Below are 27,902 nucleotides of genomic sequence, written 5' to 3' on the forward strand. Positions count from 1 at the left end.
ATTATTTTTATTACTTATATTGTTAATAAGATGAAAAAAGTGAAGTTATAGTACCATAATCAATATATATATATATATATATAGAGAGAGAGAGAGAGAGAAATTCAATTCTTCTTTACATTCACGGGCATTTATTTTAAAGAATTCTTGTAACAACTAAATATAATATGGAAGATTTCACACAGTTTGTAAAATAACATTTAAATTCGATGGTACATTTCTATAGTTTTACAGAATGTATGTTGTTCAAGGACATGCTTGTAAGTACATACATACATACTTATTTGAAAAACTTTAGCAAGTGCAATCAATTTCCGAAAATAAATACTTGAGGAAACTTGATTTTTAATATTAAAATTAGAATGTCCAACTTTATTTTTAGTTGTTTCGACAGTTACACTTACTTAAAAATTCAAATCCAAAAAATGTAATTTATTACAATGCACATTAGAGATTCATAATTCATTTTTTCTCAAGAAAAATTAAAAACTTGCTCATTTCTTAGAAGATGTTTTTTATGTGAAAGTACCATGATGTTTCCTTTTCGATAAATTGTCATGCTTTTGCTGGGTGCTGCCTGACCCGCCTTTGGAGCTTTCGCTGTATTCCCACATACCACTTTGATAACTCTCCCCGAAAGAGGTCTTCTCTCCGGAAATACTTGAAGAGTCAAAAGTGCTACTACCTTGCTCACTATTTATTCGTTCTTGTATATTGTTGACTTCTAAACCGCTTGACGCTACTGATTTATCACCTCCAGCGGCAGGACTAGCACCTCCTGGACCGGCTTTTCCTGTATCTCCAGAAAAGTCGCTGGATTTTCCTGTAGTTTCAGTTACATCATTAGCTTTTCCTGCATTTCCAGTAGCTCCACCTGCACCTCCATCAGCTCCACCTGCACCTCCAGCTGAACTTCCAGCAGCATCGCCTGTACCTCCAGCAGCCTCACCAGCTCCTCCAGCAGTATTACCTGCACTCCCAGCAGCTCCAGCAGCATTACCTGCACCTCCAGCAGCTCCACCTGAACCTTTAGTAGCACCACCTGCACCTCCAGCGGCTCCTCCTGCATCTCCAGCAGCTTCGCCTGCACCTCCAGAAGCTTCACCTGCACCTCCAGCAGCATCACCTGAACCTCCAGCAGCTCCACTTGAACTTCCAGCAGCATTGCTTGCAACTCCGCTTGCTCCTCCAGCAGTTCCACCAGCACCACCGCCCCCATCTCCTGCAATTACACCACTACCACCGGCAGCATCAGTGGGTTTTCCCGCAGCTCCACCACCATTATCAGACTTCCCTGCATTCTCCCTACCTCCCGCGGTGTTGCTAGTAGAATCACCTGCGCCTTTAGTAATTTCTCCTGCACTATCATTCTGGCCCCCTTTTTTCCCTACTGGTCTTCCTCCGTCAGCAGCCTCAGTACTTTTTCTATCACCTGGATCTGTAGAAGTTTTGTCTGATTCCTTTTCAGTCCCTTCTTGTCCTCCAGCATTGTCGCCTCCACTTTCAGTTCCACTTTTTTTACCTCCTGCATTATCACTCGAATCACTTTTTTTGCCACCAGCAGATCCTCCGCCTGCATTATTCACACCTTCTGTGACTCTTTTTTTATCTCCTGCAGCTTCAGAAGACTTATCCTGTCCTTTCTTTTGTCCTGCAGTATTCTGTGTGCCTTCAGTGGCTCCTCCTGCACTATCATTCAAATCTCCTTTTTTGTCACCAGCAGATGCTCCGCCTGCATCATTCACGCCTTCTGTGGTTCCTTTTTTATCTCCTGCTGCTCCGGGAGACTTCTCCTCTCCTTTCCTTTGTCCTAGAGCATCTTTTGCGCCATCAGTGGCTCCTCCTGCACTATCAATCGAGTCCCCTTTTTTGTCACCAGCAGATACTCTGCCTGCATCATTCACGCTTTCTGTCGCGCCTTTTTTATCTCCTGTACCTCCAGAAGATTTCTCCTCTCCTTTCTTTTGTCCTGTAGCATTTTTTGCACCTTCAGTGGCTCCTCCTGCAGTATCACTAGAATCTCCTTTTTTATCACCAGCAGATACTCCGCCTGCATCATTCACGCTTTCTGTCGCGCCTTTTTTATCTCCTGTACCTCCAGAAGATTTCTCCTCTCCTTTCTTTTGTCCTGCAGCATCTTTTGCACCTTCAGTGGCTCCTCCTGCAGTATCACTAGAATCTCCTTTTTTGTCACCAGCAGATACTCTGCCTGCATCATTCACGCTTTCTGTCGCGCCTTTTTTATCTCCTGTACCTCCAGAAGATTTCTCCTCTCCTTTCTTTTGTCCTGCAGCATTTTTTGCACCTTCAGTGGCTCCTCCTGCAGTATCACTAGAATCTCCTTTTTTATCACCAGCAGATACTCCGCCTGCATCATTCACGCTTTCTGTCGCGCCTTTTTTATCTCCTGTACCTCCAGAAGACTTATCCTTTCCTTTCTTTTGTCCTGCAGCATTTTTTGCACCTTCAGTGGCTCCTCCTGCAGTATCACTAGAATCTCCTTTTTTATCACCAGCAGATACTCCGCCTGCATCATTCACGCTTTCTGTCGCGCCTTTTTTATCTCCTGTACCTCCAGAAGATTTCTCCTCTCCTTTCTTTTGTCCTGCAGCATCTTTTGCACCTTCAGTGGTTCCTCCTGCAGTATCACTAGAATCTCCTTTTTTGTCACCAGCAGATACTCTGCCTGCATCATTCACGCTTTCTGTCGCGCCTTTTTTATCTCCTGTACCTCCAGAAGATTTCTCCTCTCCTTTCTTTTGTCCTGCAGCATTTTTTGCACCTTCAGTGGCTCCTCCTGCAGTATCACTAGAATCTCCTTTTTTATCACCAGCAGATACTCCGCCTGCATCATTCACGCTTTCTGTCGCGCCTTTTTTATCTCCTGTACCTCCAGAAGATTTCTCCTCTCCTTTCTTTTGTCCTGCAGCATTTTTTGCACCTTCAGTGGCTCCTCCTGCAGTATCACTAGAATCTCCTTTTTTATCACCAGCAGATACTCCGCCTGCATCATTCACGCCTTCTGTGGCTTCTTTTTTATCTCCTGCAGCACCAGAAGACTTCTCTTCTCCTTTCTTTTGTCCTGCAGCATCTTTTGCGCCATCAGTGGCTCCTCCTGTACTATCACTCGAATCCCCTTTTTTGTCACCAGCAGATACTCCGCTTGCATCATTCAAGCTTTCTGTAGTGCCTTTTTTATCTCCTGCAGCACCAGAAGACTTATCCTTTCCTTTCTTTTGTCCTGCAGCATCTTTTGCGCCATCAGTGGCTCCTCTTGCACTATCACTAGAATCCCCTTTTTTGTCACCAGCAGATACACCGCCTGCATCATTCAGGCTTTCTGTAGCGCCTTTTTTATCCCCTGCAGCACCAGAAGACTTCTCTTCTCCTTTCTTTTGTCCTGCAGCATCTTTTGCGCCATCAGTGGCTCCTCCTGTACTATCACTCGAATCCCCTTTTTTGTCACCAGCAGATACTCCGCTTGCATCATTCAAGCTTTCTGTAGCGCCTTTTTTATCTCCTGCAGCACCAGAAGACTTATCCTTTCCTTTCTTTTGTCCTGCAGCATCTTTTGCGCCATCAGTGGCTCCTCTTGCACTATCACTAGAATCCCCTTTTTTGTCACCAGCAGATACACCGCCTGCATCATTCAGGCTTTCTGTAGCGCCTTTTTTATCCCCTGCAGCACCAGAAGACTTATCCTTTCCTTTCTTTTGTCCTGCAGCATCTTTTGCGCCATCAGTGGCTCCGCCTGCACTATCACTAGAATCCCCTTTTTTGTCACCAGCAGATACTCCGCCTGCATCATTCAAGCTTTCTGTAGCGCCTTTTTTATCTCCTGCAGCACCAGAAGACTTCTCGTTTCCTTTCTTTTGTCCTGCAGCATCTTTTGCTCCTTCAGGGGATCCTCCTGCACTATCACTAGAATGTCCTTTTTTATCGCCATCAGATACTCCACCTGCATCATTCACGCCTTCTGTGGCTCCTTTTTTATCTCCTGCAGCTGTAGAAGACTTATCCTGTCCTTTCTTTTGTCCTGCAGTATTTTGTGTGTCTTCAGTGGCTCCTCCTGCGCTATCATTCGAATCTCCTTCTTTGTCCCCAGCAGATGCTCCGCCTACATCATTCACGCTTTCTGTGGTTCGTTTTTTATCTCCTACACCTCCAGAAGACTTCTCCTCTCCTTTCTTTTGTCCTCCAGCATCTTTTGCGCCATCAGTGATTCCTCCTGCACTATCACTCGAATCCCTTTTTTTGTCACCAGCAGATACTCCGCCTGCCTTATTCACGCTTTCTGTAGTGCCTGTTATATCTCCTACACCTCCAGAAGATTTTTCCTCTTCTTTCTTTTGTCCTGCAGTATTTTTTGCGCCTTTAGTGGCTCCTCCTGCACTATCACTCGAATCCCCTTTTTTGTCACCAGAGGATACTCCGCCTGAATCATTCACGCTTTCTGTAGCGCCTTTTTTATCTCCTGCAGCATCTTTTGCGCATTTACATTTCACATTTTCATTAGAAGATTGTTTTAAATCATTTTTTCTTCCACCCTTCTTTCCTTTAGAATTAGAATAGTCATTTGTAGAAATCAGATCATCATTGCCCCATGAATTTTCATTTGGCTCATCGTCACCGCCTTTTTTATTTTTTTTACCTTTCTTTCCTCCTGATTTGCGAATTGTTGAGTTCATATCATCATCACCACCTGAATGTTCGTCTGATTCGTTTTCGTCGCCTTTTTTACCTTTTTTTCCATCTGATTTGGCAGTTATAGAACTCATATCATCATCGCCACCTGAATTTTCATAAGGTTCTTCCTCGCCACCTTTTTTACTTTTTTTATCTTTCTTTTCCCCTGATTTGCGAGTTATAGAGCTTATATCATCATCCCCACCTGAATATTCATCTGATTCGTTTTCGCCACCTTTTTTTGCACCTGATTTGCCAGTTATAGAACTCAGATCATCATCGCCACCTGAATTTTCATATGGCTCTTCCTCGCCACCTTTTTTACTTTTTTTGCTTTTCTTCCTTCCGGATTTGCGATTTGTAGAGTTCATATCATCATCACCACTTGAATATTCATCTGATTCGTTTCCTCCGCCTTTTTTACCCTTTCTTCCACCTGATTTGCCAGTTATAGAATTCGTATAATCATCGCCACCTGAATTTTCATCTGGCTCCCCGTCACCGCCTTTTTTACTTTTTTTACCTTTCTTTTCTCCTGATTTGCGAGTTATAGAGCTCATATCATCATCCCCACCTGAATATTGATCTGATTCGTTTTGGCCATCTTTTTTTTCCCCCGATTTTGATATTCCAGCTTTAGAAATCCAATCATCGTCGCCGCTTGAAGATTCCTGCAACTCGTCATCGCCATCTGTTTTACTTTCTTCACCCTCTTTCCCTTCCGAATTGCCTGTTATAGAACTGAGATCATCATCGCCACCTGAGTATTCATCTGATTCGTCTTCTTCGTATTGTCTACTTTTATCCTCTTTTCCCCCCGACTTTGTTATCCCAACTTTAGAGTTCAGATCGTCGCTGCTACCTGAATATGCATCTGATCCATTATCGTCTACTTGTGCATTTTTCTTACTCTTCCTCGATGCAGATTTGGATTTACTTCCAGAAGTGTTTAAATTATCTATTTCATCTGAAGACGCATCATTCTCATTTCTTTTTCTATTTTTACCTCTGGATTTCATTCTACTTTTTTGGATGCTTAAATCATCTTCATTTTCATTATCTGCAGCAAACGTGTTGTCTTCCGCGGAGCTTTCCTTTTCTACATAGTCTTCATTGTTATCAATTGTCGAGTCACTAGAAGCTTCTTGTTTTTTCTTCCCTTCTTTACGTGATTTCGAATTTTTACTCTTCTTCTCATAAACGGATGATGAAAATGAATAACTATTGTCATTCTCCGTCATAACTCCACTCTCCTCAAATCCTGCTGATTCCCTATTCATCTTCCCGTCACTGCCTTCATCAATATATTCATTTGATGATGATTTGTATTTCTGTGACTGACTGGAATGAGAATTATCGCCCCCTTCCGATTCTCCTGAAGAATAAGAATAATCATCTGAAACAATAAAAAAGTTTTTTCAATATGCTGTTATCATTGCAATAGATATAAAATTGTTATCACAAATCAAAAATAAGGAATTCAATAAAGCGAAAGAAATCACTGACAATAAATAAGGTTAAATAAGGAGAGAAAAAGATTACAAAAGTATGTGTCACTAATAAAAATTCTCTAAGGAATTAGGAATTTCAAACTCCTTTTAAATAGATTTTAATTTTCAGTGTACAGGCTGTACATAATTAAACAACCCTATTTTAAAGTAGTCTATAGACAAAACTAATATTCAGAAAGTTATGAAATTTTGTGTAGGACACAATGACGGCCGGCGGAAATGTAATTGAGCGAACCAAAATGACCTCGAAGTGGAATTTTATTTTAATGAAGAGCAAATATTTACGAATATTTACATTTAGCAAATATTTACGAAAGTTTATAAATCTTATTACAATAAAACATGTTCAACAATACGACCATCATTTTTAGCTATCATCTGGAATGGTATGATAGCATGCTCCATACTTAACCGCAATGTGTTCTGGAAAATGCTATGCATAAGTCACGAAATGCTGCATTAAAGATCAAGTAAAGTTCTTGTCTCATTATGACTTTTCAGGAGTTTCAACCAAATCCAGACGTCACATGGATCGGAGATCAGGAAGAATACAGATCATGAAACTGGCAGATGATGACACACTCTTGACTATGAAATGATTTTTGGAGACATTCTTAACACAAAGTCTAATATGTGGAAGAGCTCTATCTACCATAAAAATGGTGCGTGAAAGGCACTGATGTACTTGCAGATCATGATACATATTTGCTGGTTCGGTCATCGAGAGATGGACTGAATATCCAGTATTTAATTACACGAAGAAATCAGGGCCCAGAACAGATGATGCAGTAAACCCATGCACCACACCAACACTTTTGGGGACTGCTAAGGAATATCTGTAAGACAGATTTTCTGGTTCTCGAATTGGCGGTTGTATTCACCGAACCATCCAAATAAAAGTGCGTTTCATCTGTTCCAAGGCAGATTGACTATTTCTATTGCAAATAGACTATTTCAGACATTAAAAAGAAATTTTAATTAACCTTTTAAAATATGACCATACATTTTTCATGAACCATATTTTTACTTACATCTTATAATTGGCCCTGCGTAATCATAAATGGTTTTAGCGCCAGTAAACTCCATCCAATCAAATCAACCAAGATTACCATTGAAATAAATTCAAGATGAGCAAGAAACTGAAATGAGAACCTGTGCCGACTCTAGAAATCATCTGGAGATTGCTATGCACAAATTAGAGCTTGCACAGATAATACCTCAGAATGCTCTGTAGGATCTTTTGGTTGAACGGAGCAACCAAATTAATTAAACTTTTTTTTTTCAAATTTGGTTATCATTATTCAAAGATTTTTAATAGTTAATGTATCTCCTTCAAAATCCGATGTTGTCTGCAACAACTACTGTAGAACTATCGTTTTGATAAAACAATTTAAACAACAAAGCTCGATCTGGTAAACGTAACGACATTCTGATTAGCAATAACCAACACACTGAAAACAAAATCTCTGAGAAACTTTCTGTTTTATGACAGCTGCTGTACGATGTGAACAAAAATTTATTTCTTCTTCTTCGTTCGTTTAAATCTTTTGCACAAAAACTAATTATGGTACAAATTTTCGATTGAGTATAGCCATTGAACGACACTTCGTTACGAGAGCTAGTGCTTCGTAGTTGCACGTTGTAAATGTCGTCTGAGAGCTTGCTTCGAAAGACATTCCGCCGTTTGAATGTTTTGTTTTTTTCGTGTTAACTGCCAAAGTGCCTGTTTTGCTGTAAGTTTTAATTAACACCAGTAAGCTTGAGTGCGTTCGAAGGCAGTTGCACTCGAAAGTGTAATTAACAGGCTTTGTAAATGTTTTAATTAAAATTTACAATTCACTTTAAAGATAGAGCAATTTAATGATTATGTTACTGTGTTAAGAGAGACCAACGAATAAAAAGGTTACGAAAACTAACTAAACAGGCAATCACCATTATATTGTTCATTAAAAAAAACAGCTCCTGGCGTCAAAATTTAGAAAAAATTTTTAAATTTTCTCAAACAAATTCTTGTCCCTTTATTATGTCCTACAAAAATTTCAAATGCTCTAAACCATGCTTTCATCTGAAGGCAGTTCTAAAATAGGGTCGCTAAATTACGGATATATATATCTAGGAATCTTCTTTTTATAAAATTCATTCTAGCTTAATTTTATAAAAGTGTTGCCCATAAATAAAATTATAAAAGCATTTGAATATCATCAGTATTACAAAGTTATACGAAATTTCAAAGTAAATAAAAAAAATCACTTAGAGAATTCTGTTATTTCAGAGAGGAAGCAAATGAAATTAAACAAAAGAAAGCATCTCTACAATAAAACAATGTATTGGATTCGGAAATCAGCTGAATTACATCGAAACTAAAAACAATGCCCATTTTGAAATTTTTATCACCTCTTGAAAACTGTCTATTTTAAAATCAGTGTTATTTATACAAAAAAAATGTGACGTCTTTTTTTTTTTTATTATTGTTAATCATTTAATAGAAGTTAGCAAAATTTTTTCGTTTCTTACAACCAAATGGGAAAAAATAATTTAAAACATCTTTGTTTATACACGAGTTGATGTACAACGTTCGGCCTTTCCATTAACAATGACTGCAGAATTCCATCGATGCAACGTGGTTTATAGAGAAGTTTTTTTTTTTAATTCACTTTAGTTTTTATTTATTTATATTATGTTAATCTAATGGGATTTTCATAAAAGAAAGCCCTTCTCGAATAATGCAACGATATTTCGCCGTTTTGTCCTTACTCAATGCGACAAAATTCATTTCTTGCAGCATTACTTCGTTCTAAATTTATTTGTTATTTATCAACATTCATGTTCGAATTGTAATTTAAGATCAAATCAGAAACAGAAAGAACTAGCTGGTATCATAAAGTTCATCTGAAATGCGGTAGCTTGAGTCGACTTTGAATCGTAAACTGTCACCCAGAACCCGACCTTCAACTTTTGTATTTTTCTTCAGCTATAAAGAAAATGGAAATGAAAGTGATATAAAAAGTAATAATTAAAAAAAAAAGTTTCTTGCTTTGTATAATTTTCATTAAAATCAAAATTCTTATCTGAATTCTCAGCTTTAAAAGTTAAGTATTGACTCTGCCCGAAAAGATGGTCGCTCTTTAAGTCAGTTCTTTATCCAATCTAAAAAGAAACAGATCTCACGAAATTATCAAATAAAGCGAAATGCACGAAGGGTTTTCAGATGAATCAAACAAAATGTCTCGTCTAATTAGGCGGTGGAGATATCTGAACAGTCAATTATTTAGAAAAGAATTGAAAAAAATGTTTCAAAAATAAAATATCGTACCATTGGCACTCTGCTCGGATAAACAGGAACCACTCATGCACATCTGAAAGTGAAAAATCTCTTTCAAAGAAAAATAGTAGCAAAACACTTTAGGATAAAATTGAATTTGTATAAAATCTTTCACATATTTTTTTATATTCCAAAATATTGGAAAAGTATTTCTAAATACTTTATGAATTAAGAACATGTTAAGAAATTCTGAGGTATTCGGAAATATGTTCACCTTTTTTATTTATTTCATTTGTATTTGCCGAAGCAAATAAAAATGAAATAAATAATACAATTATGACAATCAAAATGATCAGAGTTTCTCTTTCCGCAAACCGAATGACAAATTTTAAAACGAATTGAAGCACAATTTTGATTATCAGTATATATTATTATTCTTGATCTTTGCGCATGTATCACAAGAGTGATTAAAATTAATAATGCTGCTTCTACAAATATTAAGATCCTGAAACTTTTGTTCTTCAATTATACTTATAATAAAGCAGAATGTGTGTGTTTTGGCGCTCTACAAGTTACACCGTTTGATCTACAGCTACCAAATATGGCACATGAGTACCTCGGAGGTCCGGAACATTTTTTTTTTCTAATTTTCAATTACAATTTTAATTAATTGAAAATGAAGCAAAATTTCGGTGTTTTTTCACGATAAATTCCGAAAAAATTATCACACAAAAATGATTGTTGCATCAAATTAAAGTTCAAAAAATTATCTTTTTAAAATAAAGTTTATAAAAATTATTTCTATGTTTGAACCTATAAGATAAGCTTCTATTTTTAATGAATTTTTAAATAAAAATATTTTAGTCATATTTTTCCATAATTCATTTCGTGCAAAATAAAAAATTAAATTTTACTTGTAAGAGCACGTTATGCATGCATTTGGAAAATTAACTTTTATCAACGTGTTGCCATCACATAGATAAAATCTTAAATAAAAAAATTAATAAATGAACTGTTACTGGAAATTAAATCAAGAAATGCGTCATTTTCAGCACGTGTCTGTATGAAATGAAATAAATATAAAATACGATATTTTCTAAAAAAATAAATGAGAAAAAGGTCTCTACGATCTTTTACAATGTTTACACGATTAATTCAATAAATCAGCTTTATTTAAGGCAAACATGTCCATTTTTTAATATATGTCCATTTAATTCAGAGCTCAATGGCTAATTTGTAAACCTTTAATAATAGAAATACTCTTGTTAAAATGGTCTAAATGAGGTAAATAATTACATTTTATATAATCCGAGTCAATAAGTGCTCTAAAAACTTACGAATGATTAGATTTTATCTAGATCATCTGCTCTGTGAATCATATTTAACAAAATATTTTTGTGACAATAATATTTAAATAAAAAGAGTTTCACTCCAATCAATTAAATCAGTCATTAAAATTGACTGATGTATGAAATCAATAAAAACGGGCGATTTAGATCACTTCATTGACCGTCTCAAAGACGATATCCAAATGAGCTTTATGGTTTCTCAAGACTAATTGGCCTAAGATTATGAAAATGTTGATTGTTCTTAACTATTCTATTCAAAACTGCATAAATCCACCAGATTTCATAGAAGAAGATAGAAACGTTCATTTATATATTTAAAATTGAAGTGTCAGGAATATTTCGCAGAATATGATTCCTTGGGACCAAAGGACTGTATAAAATTTAGGTTTCGTAATTAGTGGAAATTTATTAATAGATCGAAACAAAATAAAATATTATTAATCACGCCATTTAAATCCTTTTAAAAGTAAAACTAATAACTGAATTTTATGATGAATATGAGAAAATTTTGTTGAATATTTTTTGAGATATTATATAAATTATGCAAATTATTCTGAACTACACATAAGACGTAAATGTTGAATGACTGTTTTCAGTACTCGTAATGAAGAAAAAAATGTTTGGTTTCAGTAAAAAAAAAATGTTTTTTTTTAATTTTAATTGCAATTTAATCATTTGAACTTTAATTTAAAGTTAATACTTTACGGGTGCTGACAGAAAATTACAGAGATGCATAGTACATTGTAACTTCAGGCCTTTATAATAGTTTGAGAGAATTATATGATTTTCAAAATTTGAAACAAAAATATTTTCATGAAGAAGCTATTAAAAGACAAGTCACAAAAAAATATTTAATTGAAAATTTTAACAAGCATTAAGATTGGCGAACTGGCTGGTCGCTAAAGGCGGCTAGTAGGGAAATAATCTTCAAAACAGTTTCGTGTATATTTTTATTCATAATTATTTCATGCGAGATAATTTATTGAGAACAAATTTTCAGTAAAATACTTTTCACATTAGGTAGATATAAAAAACTTTCAATAATCTCTCACTTTTTATTAAAAGAAAGGGAAAGAAAGGGAGAAATTCATAGAATTTTCATCACTGTATCTATAATAATTTTTTTGAAAAATTATCAATGGCTTATTAATTAAATAAAATATTTTATGTAAAAAAAATCGCCCCAAATTTCAGTGATTTATTTTAAGAAACAAAGCCTTATAGTGCTTATCAAAAGTATAATATAACTGAAGCTCTTACAATTTTAATTAACTTCCTTGAGTGTTTAAAATAGGTTTAGTTCGGGTAATTAAAATTAATATATAGCTAGAAAATCTTCCAAATTTCTTACATTTTGATGAACTGGTATTTAATTTGTTATCTTTCAAAATCTTCTAAGTTATAATATCGAGAGATAATGCAACTATAAAAACTTTTTTATTGTTCTTAAAATATCTAATTCAAACACCATCGCAGAACATCAAACTTGCTTCTGAAAAAAAGGATTTTTTACTTCTAGAAAGGAATTTAAAAAACATAAAGAGGAATAAATCGAAATAATAAATACATTTTTTATTAAATGAAAACTGCTTTTCTAAATGCTTTAAACAGTAAAAAACAGTTTTTTTTTTTTTTTTTTTTTTTTTTTTTTACAATTTTGAAAGTCATTACAAAAAAAAAAAAAATCTTAAAATCGTTAAACACAAGTAGATTTACTCCAAGAAAATTGGAATTTTTAAACTACATGTAAGGCATCATTTTTTCATTCTGAATATTTATGAATTTTTTCTTAACGATCTTCATTGAGGATAAACTTCCTTATCATATTGTTTTCAACGTTCAAGCGTTTATTATTTTTGTGAACATCAGATTTTATATAAAACTATTATTTTCTAATATTAAGTATACCAATAAAAGTAGTTTTTTTAACTAATATTTTATATTCATTATTTTCTATTCATTATGCACGATTTTACAATTTGTAAACAGAAGTTTACCGTTTGTAAGAACCATAAAGCTGAGATACTAGCTCTGCGGTAAGAACGGAATGTTGCAATCAGAGTTGCACTCGCTGCCTGATTTTTTTAAAATTCTCTGCACTCTCTTATATGATATTTTAACATTTTTCAAACGATTACATACTAAACGATTGCTTGACTTCATTTGGTTTTGAATCAAAGTGAGGGTTGCAATCAAAGAGGAAAACTGATTTCAAGGCTCCATTATAATGAATAACAAAATAAAACAATATCTAAAGGAGGAAAATAATTAATAAATTTTATATTATCGAAATCTCGCTGCTACTTGTACACTAAAATTTAGAATAAATTTATTCTAAATTCCAAAATGTGAAGATCAAAGCTAAGATCATCAAAATGTGAGATGCTAAGAATACTGCTATAATTAAGTCGCAATATATTTAAAAAAAGAAAATGTTTCTATCCACATTCACTTTAATCCTCAGATATAGTTTAATGAAATTTCTAATTCACTTTGAATAGTTATAAAAACCCCTCTCGATTTTAGCTGCTGCACTTTGTCTATCTGTAGGACAAAGCGGCAGATAGATAAAGTAAGAGTGCTTTTTAAATTTTTCTTCTTCTGCTTTTTACGCCCGATTCTATCAGAAGCGAATTCATACGCAAATTTAAAATGAATGCTTGCAAAAACCAACAAAATGTTTTAAATAAATGATTCATTTTTATAATCAAACGCCTTAAAAATCTCTTGAAAATTATCTTTTAATCCTCATCATATAAAATTTATAAATTGTCAAGACATGAATTATGATCTCATATTTATTCATTTTATTTTTGCAATTATTTTACCATGTAAGTCTTCATTGACAGTTCATTCGAATTTTTAAATGATTTGAAGATTCGTAACGGCAAATGAAATGAAAATCCTCTTACTTGATTCTCGCCGCAAGAAGTAGAATCCTCTGCCTCGTAAGTCTGCATGTGCTGCTCATCGCACGTACAGTAGAAAGTGCAGCCGTCTGTCTAAAAATGTTGAAAATATTCTATTCATATTATTGCATTTCGTGAATCTTTAGAATTTCTTCAGAAATAGATCATGCAAAGGTCTTACTATGTTGGGCAATAACTGAACGAGGTAAACGAATTAATAATTCAAAACATTCAAACACCTTTTTTTTAATGTTAAAATGTAAACTGAAGGAGGCATTGCAATGTGGAAGCTTTTAGTAGTCTGAATAGTTCGAGAGAGGCCGCTCATACGATTGAATCATTTTCGTGACTTGGCTTCAGTTTTAACCCTTAAATGCATAGCGATGTAAACCTGCATCGTATGTTTAAAACTTCATATCTCTTTATGTGGCAACCTTTGCTTTGTGGGTTTTTTTTTTAAATTTTAATTTATACCAAACTACTTTATTGTTTCCGAAAGCAACTAGAAATTTGAAAGTTTATTCCTTTATCAGTGACAATTTTCATTGTTGGCGCTATCTGAGTACAATTTCCTTGTTACGAATTACGTTTATTTATGTAAAAATTAATAAAAACATGCAGGGAAAATTGTTTTCAGATAGAAACAAAGTAAGAATAACGAAAAATATTTATATTTTTACTTATACTGATAAATGTATGCTTTTTTGGTGACGTAAAAGTACATCAATATGCAAAATCTGTTCTACATAAGTTCACTAAACCTAGAGGGTCATCTTATCCTTTGCCTTCTATGGATGTAAGAAAAGATGGTTTTGTTCGCTGACCTTTATTTTTTAAACAGATTGAGGTGTAAAATTCCACTATGCAAAGTCACCAAATAGTTGTCATGTAACAAATGCAACTTTCCTTTATGCTGAAAATAATTATTTCGTGAATTTTCATGCTATGCAGTGTAATGAGAGTTATTATTAATGCTTGAAATATTACATTATTGTGAGCAGCAGAACTCATGGAGAAATTATTCATGATGATGATCGATATATATTTCATTAAATTTTAAAAAAAATCTTGTGTTTGTGTGTAGGTTTTTTTTTTTTTTTCATTAACTACACCCCTTTCGCTGTTGATTTCAAATTTTATTTATAAAAAAAATATAAAATTCATGCATTTAAAGTGTTAAATCCATCATGTGCGAGATCGAACGTCCTGGCGAATTAATCCTTTGAACGTTACCATTAGGGAACGAAGTGAAAGTTTAGTGAGAGGGGCTGCGGGCTCAAATATCATACTCGTTTGTCACGATTCAAAAAATGAAGATATTCCACGCGATAAAAACTCGAACGAGTCCGATATGTTACAAATATAAATTAATCTAAATTATAAAATCTTATATTTGATTTTTTTATGTAATAATTATTAAAAGTGCATATGTTTTGACAAAATAAACTCGAATGCTGACGAGGTAATATTAAAAGGTTTTCTCTAAGATAATCATTTTCATTTGAATAACGCAATGTTCCATCAGCGAAAATTTTGTGTCAAATGGATTTTGTAATTGGCGAAATTTATGATATCCGATCGGATGCTTTAAATCATTTCTAAAATCTTTTCTCCCTTTTTACTGGACCGAAATATTAAGTAAGTTAACTGAAACGTTCTTAAGCTTTAAAAAAATGGTAATTTATCGAAAACTAATGACACAGCATTATTCACACACAAAGAGTTACTTTTGTATTTCATACAGCATATCTTTGAAACAATTCGCTTGAAACGGATTGAAACTTGAATTCCTTCAATTAGTTTCAAAATGTTTGTAAATTTAAATTAAAACTTTTTAACTTATGAATTTTTTAAAAAGATAAAATATACTTTCGTATTTTTAAAAAATGCATAATTTTTGTCTTGTTTATTGAACATTTTCGTGTAAAATAAGAATTATTGTTAAGGATTCATTCTATCCTATTGAAAATACGGAAATTCTTATTTGATAATAGGATTTCAACATTTCAATAGTTTATAATTCATCAATTGTTTTCATAAAATTGCAAGATGTTATATGTATGTAGACATTTTAATCAGGAGAATTTAAATATGTGTTCGAAATCGGAAAGTGTTCGAAATGAAAAAATTAAGTTTGAGTAAATCAAAATATGTAAATTATTTAAAAGTATTTCATACACATTTAGAAGGTGTACTAAAAGGAAAGTTTTGTAAATGCCTTGTACGATGATTAATTTTGGAATAACAAGCAATATCCTTTTTTAAAAGACTGCACCTGGAATGTAAAAATTTTTTTATCTGCATCGAAGCGATGCTGGTAAGCCGTAAATGCTATCAGCTTCTATTTAAATGCCCGATCTGTTTCAAGTATTGAATAAGTATTCGACGCTTGCAAACTGTTTTGTGCCGGGTGTGTAGTGATGATGATTTCATTTATTTCGAAAGGGCAAGATCTTAAGTATTTTCAAATACTGTCGTTAGAGTTTCAATGTCAAACTGATCTGATGTTAATCAAATGAAGACACACTTTTCTACTTTCAGTTATTGAGTTGACGTTATTGAACTGAAAATACGGCTGAACTCTTCAATATCCGCGGCTTGATATTCCTCTTTTTGGAAGATAAACAATAATCAAACTGATGAAATTTTTTATTCTTGATTTAATTTCGATTTATTCATACTAATTAGTTTCGAACGTCGCTGAACAATACTTTTATCGTTAAGGTCTCCTGCACTCGCATCGATTTCGTTTGCGGACCAATCGAATTCTTTTAGCAGAAGGAAGAGGAGAATGCCCGTCTATACACTACCAGCAAATCAGGTTTGCAGTCGGGCGGAGTCGTGACTCCCTCACTCCTACACAGAGCGGCAGCTTGTTGCGTCAAACCTTGCTTTTTAATATTAAGTGGCATGCTTTGTAATGGTCATAATATTATAAAATTTATGAAACACGATTGCTTAATAATAACGGCAGATTTTAATTTTGTTAATCATTTCCTTCTCCGCTGAACATTCAAGATTCTTTACTGATATTAATAGTCTAACAATGAGGAAGTTTCCTATAAACCGAGGAATTTTTAAAGAAAAATTAAAATTTAATATTCTTTATAAACAGAGAAACACCAAAATAATTCACTGAAGGTCGCACAAAGGAGTCCAGAAATATTGCCAGAAAAAGCACATAGATACCTATACAGAGGGATTTCACACGGTACAAAAGGGAGATAGAGACTCACAAAAGAATCGCAATCCATTTCTTGAAACAGGATGTCTCCATTCAACTGAAACAAGATGTTTAGTTTCTAACTTCTACACGAGTGAAAATATGTCAATGAAATTTTAAACAGTGGCGCATTGAGCCAGACCTTTGTCCACCCCGATCTCCGATTAATCAGCATCAATTACTTTTTCTAGAAGAGTCGGCTTTATAAGACTCCAATTGAGTCAACTGAGGATCTCGTTGTTCGAATATGAGTAGCTGCTACACTCATATTCGTGAATACCTGGTGTACGTGATTCGTGAATTCGTGTGAATACCTGGCATCATTGGCAGTCACTTCACCGATGCTGCCAAGCATGTACCGCTGTTGGTGGACGCAGTTTCGAACAGTTTCTATAAACACTGCGCTCGTCCGAAGTGCCGTTATTAAACGCTTCTCTTTCATTCCATCTCTTACTCCAATCACTTGCACTTTACAAAAAGGATTGTTTCAAATAAATGTACAACTGTGGAAATTTTCATTAACATATCTTTACTAGTATAGAAGTTAGAAAGAGAACATCTTGTTTCAGTTGAACTGAGAAACCCTGTATGTATGACTAAAGAAATGGATTCAACCTGGGTTTCCTATTCGAATATGATTCGTATCATGGTTCTCTTCCTCCCCTATAAGTCTATAACAAGAATTTGGAATCATCCTGTATATCAGACGTCTATTATAAAAAGTTTGTAGCAAACAGACACAATTTAAAATCTGAAAAATCATTTTTGTCAATAGATCAATGTCTGATGATGACTTACAGTTTCGCTTGTGATGTCGCTGCAGGTCAAGCCATTCTCTTCAAACAGGGTTTCGCATTTTTCATAGTCAAAAGAACGACTGGAATCACCGTTGTCTAAAAATGAGATGTCATCACAATTAAAGTAAAAAAGTTACTCACTCACACACACACTCTCTCTCACACACACACTCTCTCTCACACACACACACACAATCTCTCTCTCTCTCACACACACACACACATACATACATGTGGGAAAGAATCCTCACCAGAGCAACCTATAAGAAGGCCCCAGCTGATCACGTGAGTCCTCTCCACGTGATGCAAGCCAGCCAGATGCCTCTTAAAAAGGCAGATCCAGAAAAAGACTTGGGAGAGACGTGGCGTTCTTACTTTACGCTGTGGAATAGGCTCTGCATCCTTTTGTTATTTACGATCTTGAATGTTAAGCTTATGGTTAATTAAAAAAATTTTAAAGACACTTCCTCGTCTTCATTTAGCCTATCCCACATACATATATATATATATATCGCTTAAAGTTATAAGAATTTTCCAGAAGCTCAGATGTTTGCCTCGGTTTATTTAGGTTCTACTTGGACTGGTGGCGCTATTTCTTGAACTCTAATAGTTAGTTAATTAAAAAAAACACCTTTTTCTTTTTGTATAAAATCGCGGTTGTTGTTGGGTTTTTTTTTCAGGAAAGACACAATAAACTTAAAATTATACATACATACATATATATATATATATATATATATATATATATATATATATATATATATATATATATATATATATATCAGAATTGCTCATTTAAAAATATGAGATCAAACAAAATTTTTTTTAACGATACAAAAGGAACGTAGAACGAATTTTTCCATTTGGATGATATTTTTTTCTTTATATTGAAATTCTAGTTATCATTCTTAGATTAATTTTGTCGAAAACTGAAATGAAGTTAATATTAATACCAACAAAAACAGAAAATACCGACAGAAACTAAAATATAGGTTTTCACCGATTTGTCGAAAACATTTTAGAAAGAATTATGAAGCAGCACTGACAAGTTATAACATTCATACATTTTCTTCCAAAAATTTATTCACGATGAAACAAAATATCCTACATTTAAGAAATTTCTATGGTAGTTATTATAAATATATGAAAATGATATTAGAACATTAAAATGAATGAAAAACAGTAAATCGGACAATACTCTTAAACTTTAATTTTGAGCAATTTTATTGATGTGGATGATGTGATATGAATTAATTTTTCATCATGCTGTTTGCATAGACATGAAATATAAAATAGTTGTTTGAAAATTATTTTTCAGTATCGCTTTGAATTAATATTTATCAAAATATTTCAAACCAATCCATGCACCTTCAAAACAACATGAAGGGACCAACTTGAAAGTAATACACTTGCAGCGTTTTATTTCTAGGAACTGAGATTCTCAGTTGAATGGTCAGTTTCAAATTAAAATAAAAAGGGGCTTTCACTTATTTTTCTGGGGTCTATTTCCTTCAGATTAAGTTAATTTAATTTATCAATTTGCTTTTAATAGACTTTCGTCCCAAATATTTTATGAAATATGCAGAATTATCTCAAGCTGAAAATGATCTGAAAACTATTTTGATAATCGCTTATACTGGAAAGTTATTTAAAAACCGTCCATTGGGAACTGCATTTGTGATCAAATTCTTCCTGGAATTACTTAAAATCCTTTTTTTTTTCTTTTTTTTTTTGTCAGTCGAATTTATAATTAAAATACAACATTTGCAGTTTAGGCTGTATAATATTAACAGAAGGTCTAGAAATGTTATAAGAGCTTATATAAAATAAACTCGATAAAAAAAATTTTTAATTTATGTCTCAATACATTAATTATCTTTAAATTTAAATTCAGTTGTTCCTAATTAGAATTCGTCAAAAAAAATTTCGCAGAATGGGTGAAAAGATAAAATTTCAAAAAAAAAAGAGCCACGGTGTTTTATTCTCTATCTCGTTCATTGCACCTAGGGATTGCAATATCGGATTAAAAGTTCAATACCGGTTTTCGGTATTTTTTAGATCTTAATACCGGGATAGCGGTTTTAATACCGGTATTAGAAATTTTAGGAAAAGAAAGAAAACACGGGTGTTTCTTTGTTTTATTTACCAGTTTTATTAGAGAATGTAAATATCACAAAAATAATTTGTAACTTATAAATTATAACAGTATATAAAGAATCACTAAAAAGTAAAGAACATCTTCTTTATTTCAATCACAAAAAATTGTTGTTGTTGTTTCTGATCCAAGGTGGTACAGCTGTGCTATACCACCTCCATGAAACCAAAGATCTCTAAAAAGTCCAAAAACAATAGCGGTTCCCTTAAAATCTCAAAAATCGTAAAATTTAAACATTTAAGAATATGATTGGGGGAGGCTTGATCTGTCTAGCACCAAGGACATTCAGCAAAGATTCTCCATCCGTGTTAGAAGGTGAGGGATTTGGTATGTCCACTTAAAAAACGAGAGAGAGCCGTTTGCTGATTTCTAGAGATATTCAGACGGTGACACCAACCGGGACTCTTACCAAAGTACCAAGGGTGAGCAGGTGGGACTCTTCAAAGTGCACTCGACTCTATCTTTTTGATAGAGGATTTCAGAAAAACTTAGTGTTGCATCACCATGAAATATGTCAACTGAGGCAGTCTTAGCTAAATTATCCGCTATCTCTTTACCATTTAAAAAAACATGTGAGGGGACACAAGTGTTAACATTACTATTCAGTCTGTGATACTATTACAAATTTTTAAAATGTGATCTTAAAAACATAATGCATCAATTATACTGTCATTATACCTGAAATGTAATTTTGTGCAAAAATTATCAGCTGTCGAAAACGCTCTTTCGGCATCTACGATAGTTGGTGGTACTGTTAGCAATTTGCGATACACTTTTTCCAAGTATTTACCTCTAAATCCCTCATCTTCAAATAAATCGATTTCTCGTCGGATGGTTTTGGTTATAGCTGATTGTATTGTATTTTGGTTCGTTGAGATTTTTTTTATTTATCGCTAATTCTAATTTTTGTTCAAGAGACAATTCCTTTTCACTATTGACAGTAGCGACATCATAATCTTCGATAATTGAACCGAATTCTGAATGTGGATAGGTTTGTGGGAAAATTTTTTTTAAGAAACTTTACTCTAACTTAATCAGATTTGAATTGGTTATTTTCTTTTCTTCATTTTTAAAATCATCAGAATTATGTAAATACCATAAGGCATTTTCTATTTCTGTATGCCTTTCTTCTGTTCAATTTTTCAATGTAATATATAATTCTTCAGATACTAATGTGTGCTGTTCTTTCAGTGACTGCAACATGAAATGTATTGTTGCATTAGCTGTTAATAAATTAGAATCTCTACGATATAATGCCTCAATAGTTAGTTTTATTGGAAGTAGAGCTGATATAGTTTTGGATATTAAGTCGAATTCACAATCTGAAAAATTAATTTACAGGTTTAAATCGATTATTGCTTTTTGGATTGGATTTCTCAGTTTCAAAAACCGTTCCATGATTAGGAGTAAACTGTTCCAACATGTTTTAGAATCTAATATTAACATATATTCTGTTTTATTTTCAGTTAGAATATATTTTAGTAATATATCCTTTTTATAGGGGAACGTTTAAATATTTTAACAATTTTTCGAACTTTATAAATTATAAGAAGCAATTCTTAATAGGTTAATATTTCATCCTCATTAGCAATATCTTCTTCAACAATTACATTGTCATTATCTTCATTGTCAATATCACTCTCACTCTTACTCTTTTCAAAGTTGGAATCCGAAGTTTCTATATCCACAGTATTTGGATTCTTCTGTTCTTTATATTTTTGTTATAATACATCTATTACTCCTAATTGAATTCCATGTGCATAGCACAACTGCTGATTTGCACCAATCAACTTTCCAACTTTTTTCATAACTGTTGCTCCATCAGCCGTTATGGATACAATATTTTCTTTCAGGGATAATCCATGTTTTGCTAATTTAAATTTAAGCAATTAATTAAGCCAATAATTAGCTAATTAATTTCGCCCGTTAGGGAGACATAAAAACAAAAACGTATACAATATTGCTATGTTCGCGATACCTGAACATAGTGGAGACAATTTTAAAAATTTCTAGTAAATACCGAAAAACCGGTTTTAAACTTGTGAATACCGGTATTACAAAATTGTACAAATGGCTCAAAATACCGGTATTGCAATCCCTAGTTCTAACGTGTTTTAGAATCTGCTCCTAAACATCTCCTTTCATCTTTCCTCTCACTCCTATTTTGTCAAAGTAAACCCATAATAACGCATGCGCAAAAGCGTGGAGGGTTTTACAATCCATTGTCATACAGTATTTTATCACTTGTCTTGATTGTAAGATACAACTTTGTATTCACAGTCTAATTAATTTCGTTTGTTAGGGAGACATGAAAACAAAAAAGCATACTATTTTGTTAAGTTGGCGATCCCTTAACAATTTAAACAATTACAAGACAATTTTAAAGAAATTTCTAGTAAATATTAAGTCGAATTCATACCGAAAAATCGGTATTTAAACTTGTGAATACCGGTATTACAAAATGGTTCAAATGGCTCAAAATACCGGTATTCGGTATTGTAATCCCTAATTGCACCATCATAAGAAAGGTAGAATTAAAGTACCGTTAAAGATTTTTGAATTAAACATTTCATAAGGGACATTGTATATATTGAAATAAGAGCAAATTTCCAAATTTTCATTGACCATGCCCATTTTTCTAGTCAAATTTTAAAACTACATCAAAAGTTATTCTCTGAAGCAAAGTTCATTATTCCAGGTCTATTCGCTTCGAAATCATGAACTAACAAAAGTTTGACTTTCTAATATCAAAATTAAATTTTGTACTGTTATTCATATCTTAAAAATTTATAAAGTTTTTGACCTGAACTCTTTTTGTTATGAAAACTTGAGATATTTTACAAATTTTGTACACATATTTATTGTTAAAAAATAATTTTTAATAGGCGAAAAAAAATTTCAAATTAGAGTTTAGAAATATTTAAGTTGCAACATAAATCTATAGACAAGGTCATTTTATGGGTGTATGCAAAGTTTCAGCTTTTTCCAACAAGTAGTTTTTCTATTATTTCCATATTAAATCCTCTGCATTGCTTTCAGTGGCCCATTCACAGGTTTTAAAATGCCAACGGCTTTTATTTCGCCTTTAAATGCTATTTTTATGCATTTCTTGAAACAAGTATCGTTTTTCACGCTTTTGTAATGTGAGAATATATAAAAAATTTCATCAGCAGCAAAAAAAATCGGAAATCAATGTAAAAAAATGGTTTTGGTTACCTTAATATTTTATTAACAGTCGCTACTTTAAGGATAATTTTTGCCCAATAGCAAGCGAAATTTTAATTTGTAGGTTCATATGAGAACAATTGATGAGGATGATGTCGTGTCCGCGTTACCAAGGAAAGGGGGTGCAGTAGCTTCTGAGGGTAAAGACCCCTGAGCACCCGAGGGCAGAAGTCTTCGAGCTCATGAAACTCACACACATCCGATTGCACAACCCCTTTTTACAGGGGGAAACATTCACACACCTCACAGATAGAACACAGATGAAGAACAACCATGCTCGAACCCAAGACGCCCAGGTCACGAGGAAGACGCGCTACCCCTATGCCAGGACGCCGGCATGAGAACAATTATAAAATGTAATTAATTACGAAAAATGGAAATTTTATTTCTTAATAGGTAATTTGTAGGATTTCACTATTTAATTTTACAAACATTCAAACGAATTATTTCTCTTAGTAATTAACGCATAACAAATTCCATAATTTATGACAAGAAACGGATCATTTGTGTTTGTTTAAGTTTATTAATAATTAAGTGCTCATTATTCTTTAACCAAGGATTACATTTCATGAGATTAATCTGCCGTGATTTTAACTATAATAACATTGTATATAATCATAAATGAAATCAAAAAGCATTCAGGCATCATTATATCATAACAATGGATTCAGTATTAGATACAAAATTTATCTTTACATTTATTCACCACGCATGTGAAAAGGAAGAATCAAAAATCATTCACAAAATATTGATTAATATTTTAGTTTACTACTATTTTTGCCAGTTGAAAATTATGCCTTTTTTTTAAAAAAAAAGAAATATTTAAATGAAGAGAAGCGGAGCGAATGAAACTGGAAAACAACAAATATCCATTGTTTATTAATGAAAGAGCGATTTTTTACTCTTTTGGGAAGAATTTCAAACTTTTAAGAATGACCGGAAAAATTAAACTAACATTTATTCTGAAAATTTTAAGAGCTACGTTGCTTTTATTAAATTGCATTTCGGTGCATGAGTAAGAATTGTAATTTTTTAATTCATTTTGTTACTCCATTTAATATAGCTGGCACATAAATGTTACATTTTTTTTCTTTGCCAATTTAATTAAATTTATTGTGCTTAAGCAAGTAAATTCTAACATAAAATTTTGACTATGAAGTTGGCCACTTCTGAAATAATCTTATGGAATAATCATTGTCATAATTATATATATAATTATTATTCCTATAATTATTTTTAAAATTATACCTTCTTTCAAATTTCTTTTCATATAAAAAGCAGCAAAATATGACTAATATCTTTAAAAAATACTACAATAATAGAAATTAAATATATGAATAAACATTTAGAGTAATGTTCTTAAATTTTTTTTCCACGTCTGTAACACGCATATAACTTATACACTGTCCTCATACAGTAAAATCTTTCGCAATAAAAAAACTAAGCATATAAATTGCCGGTAAAGCATATAAGAAAACTGTTGGCATTTATTAATGAACGAAAAGCAGTACATTTTCTTCTGTGCTCGTAAAAAATAAAAAAATGTCACTTAATTTTTTTTTCTCTCTCTTAATTGAAAAGATATTGTTTTTAGCACTACAATTAATATTTCTTTTAAACAACGAAAAACCTATTCTTTTTTCTTTTTTTTTTTTTTAGGTCACACAAAAAACTTTTCATTTTGGCACTTTCAGCGTAAAGCCGATTCAGGCTCAGGTGTAATTCAAAAATTGTTTTATCATATTTCTTTGCTCTATAATATTTCTTTGGGAAAAGAATCAAAATTCTCCCAAAATTCTTTTGTCATGAATTAAATAGAAATCGATTTTAATATAAACCTTGTAAATGTACTTTTAAAGTGTCACAAAAAAATACTGTTACCGACGTCCAAAGGATATCAAGATTTTTACAAATCTACATACGGAAACGACCCCTTGACAGAAAATGTCAAATATCTCTCAAACTAATTATCTATACTTATAATAAAGCTCAATGTGTGTGTGTGTGTGGGTTGGCGCTCTACAGGCCAGACCGTTTGACATACAGCTACCAAATTTGGTACATGTATACCTTGGAGGTTGGGAATGTGCACCTGGGGTTCCTTTTTTCGAATTTTTAATTAGAATTTTAATTATTAATTAAAAACTAACTTTCCCGCCAAAAAATCTTCCATTTTCCCCACCGCCAACTTTTTCGCCAAAAAAAATCTTTCATTTCCCCCACCGCCAAATGAGAAAGGTTTCATTTTTTTTTTCTCCCAACAGTAATGAGGCTAGGGTTAAAATTTTTCGGCCGATTATTTCAATCGATTCTGTTTATTTTCTTAATGTTTGATGCATTTAAAATTAAACATTGTTAATGAATCGATCTTTCAGATTCATTCTGAAGTACTTTTGAATTAAAATAAATCAGAATAAAGGAAATTAAAAATCTCTAATCCGCATAGCGTTACCCCAACTGGCGTAGAAAAAATCACGTATTTGCGTTACGTAACTGGCGAAGAAAATTCACGCATGCGCATTCTGTTCTGATTGTTGACATGACAACCGTTATTAATGGATGATTTAAATTATTTTTGGGTTAGTTGCATGCTTTTGTAAGTAAATTGTATTTATATTAGTTATATATTTTTTGTATATGCTTATAGTTTTAAGTATATCGTTTTTTAAGTAGTTTTTTTAAAACCTGTTTTCAACCGTTTATTTTAAACGATTCGTTTTATTTTCTTAGTGTTTGATGCATTTAAATTTAAACATTGTGAATTAATCGATCTGGTCATAATGAATCTAAGAAAACTTTGTTGGCAAACTCTTGAGATATTACATAAATTAAAAAAGATATTCTTTAGTGCACATAAAGTTTAAAGGCTGAGTGACTCTATTTTCAGTAATCAGATTATTAAAAAAATACTTTGTTTCAGAAAAAAATATTATTATATTAATTGAAGATTAATTCTTTCCACTTTAATTTAAAGAATAAATTCTACGGGTGCTAACAGAAAATGTGAGAGATACATATTACGTTATGACTGAAGGCCTTTATAATATTATGAATGAATTATATGACAATCAAAATTTGAAGTTTTAAAATATTTTGATGAAGAAGCTATTAAAGTAGAAATTACATAAAATATTTAATTATTAAAATTTTAACAAACATTAAGATTGGCGAACCGGCTGGTCGCCAAAGGCGGCTAGTGTTATATAAACCAAAATTTGTCCTCCAGGTACTTTTCTTCCGAGGGGAAATCGATTCATGGCATCAAAAATGGGTGCTGCCGTAGGACATTTCAAAATTTGTAAAATTTTAAATACCCTTAGAAAATTTTAAGCACAACATACTTTCGTATTCATGGCTACCTTCAAAACGGTGGTTTTAATTTTCACTCAGGATGATCGAATGCAAAATAAATCCGGAGGGCTCCTTTTCCTTCCGCGACTGAACATCAAAATGTGTACGCACTGCATTACTTACAAAAAACAGATGATTGTACTAATATTGATGAATGCATTTGTAATAAAAAGAAATGTATAAACAAAATGAGAACTCTGAAATAATTTTATATTCAATAATTATTACTGGTAGCAACATTAATTGGTTGAATTTTGCCTCAATGAAAGGCAAAATGATTTATAAACGAATTGCATTTGTAACACAAAATCCAAAGAATAGATACTAAAAATCATTCCTTTCCTTCAATTCAGTACACAAACACTTTTCTTGCCATGAATGCAATTTTTCTTTTTTCTCTCCCTCATCCAATTGCTTCAGGTACGAGAAAAGCTTGAAAATATTTAGTTAGAGAAGTGAAATTTTCTTTCGTTTCCTTTTCATCTCATAGATTTTAATCTTTTGGGGCTATTAATAAATTTTTCGTTTTGCTATTATATCCCATTCTCGCAGAATAACGAGCTGCACTCGTGATGCATCATTGAAGCCAAAATGCGTAGTAGCGAGTCAGACTCGCGATACTTTGCGTGCAAGTCAACAAGCATCGTTTAGGCTGTGTATCTTACGCCATTCATTTTATGTGTTTATTATCTTTCTGCATAATCAAAAAAAAAAAAAAAAAATTAGCTTGTGCCGAGTATGAATAAGCGTAATAATACTTTAGAAGGTCATAATCAGACAGAAGGCTTTAAAACATACGACATTCTAATAAATTATTAGATAAAAAATCTCAATTAAAAAACAAATTACGATGCATTGATAAACATATTTCAGTTTGTTTGCAATTTATTTTTTTGGGTTTGCTTGCAAAGTGAATTAATAATGAATCAAAAATATTAACGTGTTGTATTTTTTTACAGTTCTCCTATATTATATATTTCTGTCCTCTAATCAAGTTTCAAGTATTTTTTGAAACTTTGCCATCACTTATTTTATTCATAATATATATAAAATGAATGTCACGTGAACGGGATACAAATAATAATTTATTAATATAATTCAAATCACCCACGCCTTTCTTGACCAAATTTTTAAAATATTTTTTTTTTATTCGTCCGTGATGACCACACATTATGAAAGTGAATCAGGCGAAACAGATAACTTACCAAGAGGAAAGGCTGCCGTATACGCCACTATAACCCACAGAAGGGATACGAAGTGGAGCATAATTCTATATTTGAAACAAAGCTAAAGTGGATTATTCTTCAAAATGTCTCTCAACAGCTAAGCGAAACTGCGGTATAAATATATCGAAATTGAAAAGAGGGCTGCGGTATGCTAATAGCTGTCGTTCCTGTTTGTTTAGCTGTTCATATAGTTTAGGACTTACGGTTC

At 32.7% G+C, this 27,902-nt stretch overlaps 1 protein-coding gene across 1 annotated transcript; it reads right to left on the bottom strand.

Moving 5' to 3' along the window:
- Nucleotides 1-116: 116 nt before the first annotated feature.
- On the bottom strand, nucleotides 117-27,796 carry LOC129963119 (hornerin-like). Its single transcript, XM_056077202.1, has 5 exons — nucleotides 27,674-27,796; nucleotides 17,739-17,833; nucleotides 13,721-13,810; nucleotides 9,511-9,553; nucleotides 117-6,082 (listed from the first exon to the last, which is right to left on the bottom strand). The coding sequence occupies exons 1-5, from the start codon at nucleotides 27,732-27,734 to the stop codon at nucleotides 516-518; spliced, it is 5,856 nt and encodes a 1,951-aa protein (XP_055933177.1). The 5' UTR covers nucleotides 27,735-27,796; the 3' UTR covers nucleotides 117-515.
- Between the last annotated feature and the right edge of the window lie 106 nt (nucleotides 27,797-27,902).

This window comes from Argiope bruennichi, chromosome 3, assembly GCF_947563725.1.
Source record: "Argiope bruennichi chromosome 3, qqArgBrue1.1, whole genome shotgun sequence".
In the NCBI taxonomy this organism is placed as follows: domain Eukaryota; kingdom Metazoa; phylum Arthropoda; class Arachnida; order Araneae; family Araneidae; genus Argiope; species Argiope bruennichi.

What these genes read in the sequence shown, in the direction of transcription:
- LOC129963119 (XM_056077202.1), bottom strand. Translation starts at nt 27,734, where the DNA reads ATGCTCCACTTCGTATCCCTTCTGTGGGTTATAGTGGCGTATACGGCA. An exon ending in CTTCTTGCGGCGAGAATCAA is followed by an intron (nt 9,554 to 13,720) that starts GTAAGAGGATTT and finishes TTTCACTTTCAG; the next exon opens with ATGTGCATGAGTGGTTCCTG. An exon ending in ATCCGAGCAGAGTGCCAATG is followed by an intron (nt 6,083 to 9,510) that starts GTACGATATTTT and finishes TTATTGTTTCAG; the next exon opens with ATGATTATTCTTATTCTTCA.